Source organism: Callospermophilus lateralis, chromosome 7 (assembly GCF_048772815.1).
Source record: "Callospermophilus lateralis isolate mCalLat2 chromosome 7, mCalLat2.hap1, whole genome shotgun sequence".
Classification (NCBI taxonomy): domain Eukaryota; kingdom Metazoa; phylum Chordata; class Mammalia; order Rodentia; family Sciuridae; genus Callospermophilus; species Callospermophilus lateralis.
Window position 1 is genome coordinate 19,486,676 of NC_135311.1, and position 10,825 is coordinate 19,497,500.

At 39.2% G+C, this 10,825-nt stretch overlaps 1 protein-coding gene across 1 annotated transcript; it reads left to right on the forward strand.

Moving 5' to 3' along the window:
- Nucleotides 1-1,666: 1,666 nt before the first annotated feature.
- Vtcn1 (V-set domain containing T cell activation inhibitor 1) lies at nucleotides 1,667-9,027 on the forward strand. The gene is made up of 3 exons (XM_076863379.1): nucleotides 1,667-1,826; nucleotides 3,549-3,827; nucleotides 8,903-9,027. Exons 1-3 carry the CDS (start codon nucleotides 1,667-1,669, stop codon nucleotides 9,025-9,027), a joined length of 564 nt encoding a protein of 187 aa, XP_076719494.1.
- The last annotated feature ends 1,798 nt before the right edge of the window (nucleotides 9,028-10,825 follow it).

Here is a 10,825-nt window from a genome sequence, read left to right on the forward strand (position 1 = left end):
GGCTGTCATCTGAATAGATCTGACTATAAGCAGAATATGGATAACCAGTGATAAGAGAGAAGAAGGAACTTTGAGTTGTAGGTGCCAGATGTGCAGGGTGTGAAGGTGCATAGGGATAGTATGACCCATGGCAACCTGGGATGCCTTATCAGTCTGTTAAATAGGAATAATTAAAAAGCAAACTGAAGCTTTTAAAAGCAGTGTTCAAGCAAATGCTAAGGCAAGAGACGAATGTGTGTTGCATTCATACTACTCAGCAAAGTCTTCATATTGTTTGCTTTCATGATTCTTTCCCAAATCTGTCACATGAATGGCCATGCATGACAGCTGTTCCCAAAATCTCTTTCTCCCATGCTCAAGCCTCCAGAACATTCTTCCAGCCTTGCCTATGCACATTTTGCTAGCTATAATTTTTCTTCTCCCTTTTACTAACTGTAACTTTTCTTCTATCAGTAGCTCTATTCTTCTTATGCAAGTCTATCTAGTTTGATCTTTTCCAGTTCTCACACCCATTATCGCTGTCTGTTTTACAAAGGCCTAGAGTCAGACAATTCCAAGTCCAAGCTTCACATCCAAACCACAGAAGGAGCCTCTAAGAAGATTCAGTTAAATTAAATCACATCTGTAGGTGTCCTTACTCAACAGCCTCCAGTCCACAAAGGAGGGCTGATTGCTCTTTCCCTGACTGGGTGGGTTATAGGCTGGGCAACTGGTGGAGAGGCAATGACACATAGCTGGCACCAAAATTAGTATTTCTACTTCTGGTATATTCCTAGAGGAGCGGGTAGCTTCTATCTTTACCAAAAATCAACTGAATTAAGTTGACTCATTATGCCATCCATAGCTAACACTATAATCTCAACCTAGTTGGGTATCTTCTCTATGCTTTAGTTTCTTCACCATTCAAATGGATATAAGTACCAGCACTTCAGAATGTAGTCTTACTAGACACATTTAGTTAATATGAGGTTTCACTTTGTGCCACTTCTGGTTGACTAAAAATAATAATATCTTCTATGTACTGTTATGGTTTGCAAATCAAGTTCACATTCATTTTATTTGATCCTCATAAGAACTCCTTAAGGTAGATGAGAAAGATATAATTACCTCCATTTTTCTGAGAATCAGAGGGCCTACATGACTTATTATTAAGTAACAAAGTCAGACTTGATGTTCAAATGGTAAGGAGTCTTGAACGAGAATCTTCAAACACCAAATCCAATGGATTTTCCTCTTACCGCCTCTCAATGGGTTGATTGGTATTATAAAAGCTATTGGGTATGGCAGATCTGTTGTAGATATTAAAATTATTGTCTTCCTGTTCTTTACATTCTCATCTCCCTTTTTAAAAAATGCCTTTCCCGTTCTATAGTTTTCATTTATCACAGAAATCTCTGCTTGGCTTTTAGTAATAAAGGGTTTGGCTGTAGAAGTTCCAAGGCTTCCCTTGGTATTGATCCTTGCCTCCTGGATTGCAGGGAAACACTCCATCACAGTCACTACCTTCACCTCAGCTGGGAACATTGGAGAAGATGGAATTCTGAGCTGCACTTTTGAACCTGATATCAAATTGAATGGTATTGTGATACAGTGGCAGAAGGAAGGTGTTGTGGGTTTGGTCCATGAGTTCAAAGAAGGCAAAGATAATCCTTCAGACCAGGATAAAATGTTCAGAGGCCGGACAGCAGTGTTTGCTGATCAAGTGATCGTTGGTAACGCTTCCTTGAGGCTGAAAAAAGTGCAACTCACAGATGCTGGCACCTACAAGTGTCACATCACCACTACCAAAGGCAAAGGGAATGCTAACCTGGAGTATAAAACTGGAGGTGAGTGACTTTGGTAGAGAGGGAAAGAAAGTACCAAGAGATATTTGAGCTGAAGAGCATGAATTGCTGATGAAATACCATGTTGTTCCCACGAATGACCAATATCAGACAAATCCCTCTGGGCTCTCTTAGTAGCCATCTTGTCAAGATCCACATCAGCACCCAAAGTAGCCCACTATCATATTAGGACTTGAAATGTTTTGTTCTTGGCTCTTTCCATTTCTGAATTTCCAGGTGTATTTCCTAAGATGTTTTACCAGAATAAATACCATCTCTTTATAGTAACCCTAGCTATTGCTAATAAGAGAAGTCTACAATCTGGTTGGGAATGTTACTATACTGATTATGCCCAAGCCTACATCTGAAATGAGTCCTTCTAGAGATAGTGGAACTTTTGCAGAAGTTCAAGGGAAGTAAGCAAAACAAATTTTCCTATACACTCAATAGTACATTCCCAATGAAATCACCCTTCTTTGCCTACCCAGATTAATAAATGTTTTCTGAATTTATATACAAGGGGCTTAGATAGATAGACTAAAGTCTGGTTTTAGTTAATACCAATGTATCGGTGATGGCTTCTCACTTTTGACAAATGTGCAATGTTTACTTAAGATGATTAAATAAACATGGAGGAAACTGGGAGAGGAATATACAGGATCTCTCTTTGGACCATCTTTGCTCCTCTTGTGTAAATCTAAAATTATTTCAAAATTAAAGGTTTATTTTTACATATGGGTAATAGTAGATATCCACAGGATTCTTCTGACAATCAAATTAAATAAGAGCTGGGATAAAGCACTAGCAGAAAGTAAACTCTCAGAAAATGGTAGCTCACTGTTGTTACACTTCAAATCCCATGTCACCCCCCAGGACCTGTTCCCTACCTGCTCCAAGAACGTGAGTCTTGTTTCCCCTGCTAGATAAAAAGCTCAGAGAGGGCAAAATAAAGACTTTTCTTTTCATGCTTACTCAGCACTAGTCCATTCCTGGTCAAAAGAAAATGCTAAATAAAATAGTAAATTGTGTCTTGCTCTTTGGGCCTAATTAAAAAGTCCAGGACCTAACACTTTTTTTCTACAGTGTCTTTCTGCCTACATAAAAAGGAACTAGTCTTAATTTCAAAATGCAGTGACTTCTTAAGTGAGGAAAAGTATTTTAGAAAAAAAAAAATGCCCATTTCTATTCCTGGATACCAGGGCTATACAATCTCTAACCCAAGCAGACTCCAAGTCCTCATGATGACAAAGGTCATGAATGGAACGTCTGTGGGTGACAGGTGAATACTGCTTGTTTCTGTTCTTTCTCTCTTTCCATTCCCCACCCCACCCCACCGACCTAACTTTATCCTCCAGGAAAAACAATCTATAAAATCCAGAAGGCTGGATTCCAAAGATTCCTGAAAAAATGTCCAATTGTCCTAAGAAATAAGCTTTTCTGTAATCATTGGAGCTCACCTTACTAGAGGACATCATCTGATGTAACAATAATATATTGAAAACTTAGGTCCTGGGGGTCCTAATGGATGTCATGTATAGCAGCGCTATGAGCAAACCATCATTTGCATCTACAGTAAAATGGACCATGAACAGACATTGCCCTGGGGAAGTACTGAGTCACTTCAATGATAGGAATAACCTTTTGTGCTTTTGGAGACCTAGCCGTTCAAGTCTGTCTTATCTGTCTGACTTTGACATTTGTGCTTTTTAACCTCTGACCCTGCAGCCTTCAGCATGCCAGAGATGAACGTGGAATACAATGCCAGTTCAGAGAACTTGCGTTGTGAGGCTCCCCGATGGTTTCCCCAGCCCACAGTGGTCTGGGCATCCCAAGTTAATCAGGGAGCCAACTTCTCAGAAGTCTCCAACACTAGCTTTGAGCTGAACTCTGAGAATGTGACCATGAAGGTTGTTTCGGTGCTCTACAACGTCAACATCAACAACACATACTCCTGTATGATTGAAAACAACATTGCCAAGGCCACAGGGGATATCAAAGTGACAGGTGGGTTGATTCCATGCTTCTTCCCTCTGTGATGCTGGGGCTCAAACGTAGGGCCTCACACAATCTAGCAAGTGTTCTACACTGAGCGCCATCCCCAGCCCTCTCTGTGCTTTATGTATGAGTTTATTGTGGGGAAAATAATGTCTACATTAAAGTTCCGTTTATTTAACAGATGTTATATGATAGGGTCCGAAAAATCTCACTGAGACCTTGGATCACAATTCTAGGTTGGATTGCCTTATGTAATAGGAAGCCTAACACAGCACAATATTTGTAGCCTATAATTAAAGATGACAATTGGGTTTCATCTTGTATGCATTCTCATGGACTGGTTTTCTGGAGACCAGTGTTCAGAATTCTGAGGCTCTGTCTAACTTAGTAGAACTACTTTGATATGGTTGTGGGGAAGAGATGATTATTTGACATCTTTGATTTATCTAGTTGATAACTACACTCTAAGTTCCCCCAAACTGATTTGGTTCCAGTCTGCCTTTGAGAATCTAAAGACTTAAGGTCTAGACTCTGACTTCATTTTATTCAGCCCCCATGGGACTGACTCATGATTTCACTAATATTAGTCCAGAATTAATCTGAAGTCCCTGGACTGAGCTGGGCTCCCAGGACCCTAGACCCACATCCTCAGTACTTCCTGCAGTACTTTAATGCATACAAAACCTAGGGTTGAACTAGTGTCAAGAAAATGCACAGACTAAATTATGATGTTTCAGAAATCCCTCCTGGAGCCAAACTGAATTCAAACTGTAGAGGAAGGAGTTTGTCAGGAGAATTGCTATCTATATCAAGCCTGGAACTAGGCAGAAAATATCTTGCTCATTTTAAGTGCTCTGTAAATGTTTGCTGAATTTAACTGACTAAATCACATTCATAACAGCTTATATTTTTATTTAAGATTATATATATGAAAAAGAAATCTATGGGATGGGTGAAAATATTTGCAAATCATATATCTAATAAGGTGTTAATATCCAAAATATGTTAAGAACTCCTACTACTCAACAACAAAAAATCAAATAGCCAATTTTTAAAATAAGCAAGGGATTTGAATAGACTTTTTTCAAAATTTGATACTCAAATGCCCCAAAAGCACATGAAAAAGATATTTAAAATCACTAATCATCAGAGAAATGCAAACTAAAGTCACAATAAGATATCACCTCATACCCATTAGGATAGCTACTATCATACACATAAGAGTCTCAGAAAATGACAAGGGTTGGTGAGGAAATTGAGAAATTGGAACTCTCATGCACTGTTGGCAAGATTGTAAAATTGTGCAACCATTATAAAAAAACCATATGGAATCTATGATATAGTAATCCAACTTCTGGGTATACATCCCAAAGAATTCAAAGTCTCTCATAGAGATATTTGCTTACACATGTTCATAATAGCATTATTCACAATAATCAAGAGGTAGAAGCAACACAAAATGTCATCGATGGATGAATGGATTAAAGAAAAATTATGATGTATACAAACAATGGCATAGTATTCAGCCTTGAAAAAAAGAAAATCAGCTGGGCATGGTGGCACACACCTGTCATCCCAGCAACTTGGGAGGATCACAAAAGGCCAAGCTGGGCAACTTAATGAGATCCTGTATTAAAACAAAAATGAAAAGGGCTGGGACTGTAGCTCAGTGGTAGAACGAGGATTTGGTTCCATCCCCAATACAAAAAAAAAAGGAACTCCTATCACATGGTATAACATGGATGAGCTTTAGGAAATTATGCTAAGATAAAGAAGTTTAGCTACTAAAATAGGGCAAATATTATATGATTCTATTTATATGAGTCTTCTAAACTAGCTAAACTCACAGAACCACCACGGGTGGGATGGAGGAGGTGGGAAACAAGCTGATGTCTAATGACATAGAGTTTCAGATCTGCAAGATTATTAAAAAGCTCGAGAGATCTGTTTTACAACAATGTGCATATACTTAAAAGAACCGAACTATACATTCGAAAATAGTTAAGATGGTAAATGTGATTTTTTTTTACTACATTTCATCTAATGAAAATATATGTGGTGGGGGGGAGAGAGAGCTATTTTGAAAAAAATTGGGGACTGTCCTGGTTAGATCTCTTAGCTACCTTTAACAGAGAATGACTCAAATAAATAAGTCTAAGCTAAAAAGAAGGATTCATTCAGAGTTCCGGGTTGTCTCACGGAACCCAAGTTAAAAAGGGCAGTTTGCTTCAGAAACAGCTGAAACCAGGAACTGAATTGTATTGGGATTCCTCGTCTCTCTTTTCTATGTGATTCTCTCTTTGCTCCACCTTCTTTTAGTTTCCATGTGGGAAAATGTGGTTACCAAAAGCTCTAAAATTAAAAAGTCTCGGTCAATCAGGTGAGTAAACAGACTGAACCTCAGTCTATCAGTGCCATTCTACATTCCCCAAAAGGACTGACTGGGTTGATGTGGGTAAGCTGACCATCTCCAGACCAGTGTGCAAGATCTAGGGGAAATGAACACTGGCCATTTACAAAATTCAGTTCAAAATTTCAGTTAAAAACAAAAAACAAAAAAAACAAAACAACTCCACAGTGTATAATTAATGCCTCTTGGCAGAAAAGGCAATGACTACACACAACCTAGACATTGAGAATACCTTGTATTCAGTGAACAGGTCCTCTTTTCCTTATATGCTTATCAGATACATCGGAACTCCCAAAATGGTTTGAGTAGAATAATAGCCTTCAAGTCAGAAGCCTATGGCAATGGTTAACTGGAGCAATAGAAATGGGAAAGAAAGAAGAATCAAAAGATACTTGAAGAAACAAAACTTGTGTTTGTGCTTTTTTTTTTTTTGTACTAGAGGTTGAACCCAGGTACACTTTTCCACTGAGCTACACCCCCAGCCCTTTTATTTCTTATTTTGAAACAGGGACTCACTAAGTTGCTTAGGACCTCTTTAAGTTGCTGAGGCTGACCTCAAACTTGCAATCCTCCTGCCTCAGCCTCCTGCATTATCATGCCTGGCAAGAAATACAACTTTTGATAGCTCAAAATTAAAAAAATAAACAGAATTCCTTCTTGTTATTCACAATGTAGGAACTCCATACATGCTTTGAAGCCACTGAGGGGGGTCATAGGATGTAAATCTCTTATTCTCTAACTATACTGGTAATTTAAGTCATTCATCCAAGAAGTATATATTATGTGCCAGGTGTTATGTTCACAGCATTTTTTAAAGCACCACGAGACACTGAGATTAATAGCACAAATATAATAAGAAAAGTTTATCAGAGTATAGATATGGTACCTGCAGGAAAGAATTGTTAATTATTACTGGAGTGGGTCAGTAAATAAGGCAAAGTTCAAGTTGAGTTCTGGAAGGAGAAGAAAAATGGTGTGGGTGAAATAATAATAAGTCTTGAAGTCAGGAGCCTATGGCAATGGTCCAAGGGAGGAAATTATGAGCATATTAACTGGAGCCATAGAAATGGGAAAGAAAAGAAAGAAGAATCAAGATACTTGAAGAAAACCATCTACCGGCCTTAGTGATGCAAATGTGAAGGTCAAGAGAAATAAATCAAAATGGATTTGATATTTCCACCCAGGCTGTTTAGGAAGTTGGTAAGGCTACTAGCAAAAAAAAAAAAAAAAAAAAAAAGAATGTCCATGGTGTATACAGGAAGACATGTTCGATGTTTGGCACATTACCCAGCACGTGATGGGTTTGGGGAGAAACTACATCCCTACTCCACATATTTGCTTCTATTAAAAGGGATCCTACGTATGTAAGAGATGATATTTAACATATGTAATCTTTTTAGCCTCTTTCCTCCTCCCTCTTTCACTCCTTCCCAGAGAAAGGGGAATCAGTTTATCTGATTGATGAGTACAGACACTGGACGTTTGTAGCTTAGCGCCTTCTTTTTTCCTTTCTCTGTGGCTAACTCTCAGGAAGTATATATTCTGTTCTGTTCCTCCAAGCCATTGGTTTTTCAGGGGTAGAATCTACCCTAGCAGAAGGAAGCTGGCCCCCTGGTCTGATTTTGTCTATCACTAGGGAGGAGTCTGGGCTATGGCCCACTTGCTCGCCTATAAAACACCCTTTTTTTATTTTCAGAATTTGGGCAATAAAGGCAATATTTTGGTCTTTCAGTTGCCTTGATCTTTTTGTCCTTCTCTGTAATTGGTTTTGAGCAAGGCTGGCAAGAGGGTGTAATTTATTGGACTGTTTGGATTCCCAACAGTAGGCGCTCAAAAATATTTACTGAACAATTATGGTTTAACTGACATATTTAGTAGCAACTGTAAATCCAGATGTGGAACTCAGGACAGAATTAAGCTAAGAAAATAGATTCATACTTGATGAACATGGAAGGAAAGATTATTAGGTTTCAGTGGGGCTACTATTATTGTTGTGTCTGTAGCTAATACTTATGGAGTGGTTACTATGTGCAGGCACTATTCTAAGTACTTAATATGTACTTAACCACTCATTAGTCCTCAACAGAACCCTATAAAGTCGGTTACTATTATTTTAACCCTATTTTATAGAGGAAGAAATTGGAGCAAATGTATATTGAGTAACTTGTCTAAAGCACACAGCTAGTAAGCGACAGAACTGAAACGAACTAAATGAGATTGGAGAGCAAAAGAAGAGTAATTTTATTTCTTCACTTCCACCTTTTTCTCCTTCAAAATGAAAACAATAATTCCTTGTCCCTTCATAGAGGTGTGATGAAAGCTGATGAAACAGGACCTGTAAAGGTCAACGCCTGGGCAAAGAATGTGTCCAAAACCAAGGACTGGCTGTGGCTGTTCAGTTAGCCAATTCTTTATGTGGTAACCAATAACAGTTTCTTTATTGGAATAGTTTTTTCATTTGGCTGAGTGTTCCCTGGAGTGAGTATGGAATGGGACTTCTTTTGAAGAAAGGGAACGCTCTGCTTCTAAGCCAGTTGCAAGAAGGTGGGGGAAGAGGTACAAAATTGCTTGTGCTAGGAACAGGTCTACAGGTACTTTTCTTTGCTAACAATCATGTGAAGAACACATTCAACTTCTCTTAGATGACCCTGAACTTTTTTCTCTCCCTTTACAGACTCTGAGATCAAAAGGCGGAGCCACCTACAGCTGCTGAACTCAAAGGCTTCCTCTTGTGTCTCCTCTTTCTTTGCCATCATCTGGATACTCCTGCCACTCTCCCCTTACCTGATGCTAAAATAATATGCCTTGGCCACACAAAAACATGCAAAGTTATTGGTACAACAGGTGAGATAAACCCCCAGTGGTGTGGGAGTTTGGACGTGTATGTGCCTGTGTTCCTAACAAGGGTCAAGCAGCCTGCAGCATCAGCCACAGAGAGCAACATTCAATGGTGCCAGCCCATGATGCTATTTCTTTCTATTACTTCTGTGAAAGGCAATCATTTGCTGGCTTACAAGAGAGCAGAGATATCACTGACAGACTTGTAGAAAAACCAACTCTGCACAATTCAAATATTTGTATAAATTCAAGCACCTTTTCATTTACTGAGTCATCTGTGAAGACAAAAATAACTTATTGAGGAGGAAGAGATGTTTAGCCCTGATTAATTCCTCTGGATGTCATTGTCATTTACAAAGCATAATGACATGCACCTTCCTTAGTGACCTCTTTACTACCCCTCCACCTCAGGCCCTGGTGATGGGATGATTGGCAGATGATTCACCAGCAAGCCCTTCTGCCAAGATTTCTCATTCTCAATTCAGATCTCTGGCTCCAATTATTGTTGGGACATTTCCTTCTAAATGTTCTACTGCATATGAAATTTGTATAAAACCAAACTCATGAGGTTTCAGTCAACACTCCCCCTTCCTGAGTGACTTCCCTACCAAGCCTCCAGACTCAGTACTAGAGTTTTTTTTGTCCCCCCTCTGTCCTGCATGTTCAAGTGTTGCCACCCACTAGGCCATTTTCCCTTGTGTTATCTCTCAGATTGTTCCTAATCCAGCCTTCTGCTTGTTCTTGTTCTGTCTTCTTTCCGTAGGAAGCAAGGAAGCAGAACAAAAGTATTTGAACATAAATTTAATCACAAAGTTTCTTTGCTCTGGAGCCCAGAATGATTCTCTGGGCACTGCTGTATCAAAGTTCAAGTCCTCAGCTTACAGTCATGACCCTCTAAGTTTCTCTCCCTGAACTTCCTCCTCTCAACTATTCCCTAGTCTTGCTCTCTCATTCTGTCCTTTTCTGGAAATCTACCCTGCAGGAATCCATATCCATGAATTCCTTTATCCATTTCAGGAAAGTGCTTTCTAGTTTAAACCCCCTTTCCTGAGGGCCCTTGGCATGTATGTATGATTTATATCTCACTCTTTTTCAGCACATATATTCCTTGCCTAGATGGTTAAGACCTTAAGATAGACAAAGATCTGCTATTCTGCTTCTTTTCATCTTGTTCTCCAAATTCTGACTACAGTACAGTGTGCAAAGTAGATTCTTTGTAAGAAAACCTGTCAGTTCCCAGTCCTACATGGTTGTCAAGCAGAGGGAGATTCCCCCGAGGAAACCATCCCTGGGGGGATCTCACTACTAGAAGAAGGATTCCAATCTTCTTTCCTTCAACCCCTACAACACTGTAAATGAGTTTCTAATAACCTACAACTAGATAATATGACCTATAAAGTACAGCTTATTCGTCTTCACCTTGTATTCCCTTTGAGCAATAATTTGCAGCCTTTTTAGTTGAAAGTATGTAAAAGATCATGTTCACACACAGTGTAAGGGCTATATACTGTTACCCAGCAAGCTATGGCGACACAGCTCTTTCTCCCAAGAACTATAGAGGAATAACCTTGAATCAAATAGATTTTTAAAAGTGGATAGATCGTTATTTAAGACACATGGCATAACTGTTCAATTCAGGTAGTTATACACACTCTCAGACTGGGAATGAGGCAGAAGCTATTTTCCCAGGATCCTCCACCATGGAACCTACCCACACCTCATCTCTCAGTTTCTGTTTGCTCTGAGGACCTGGCTCTTC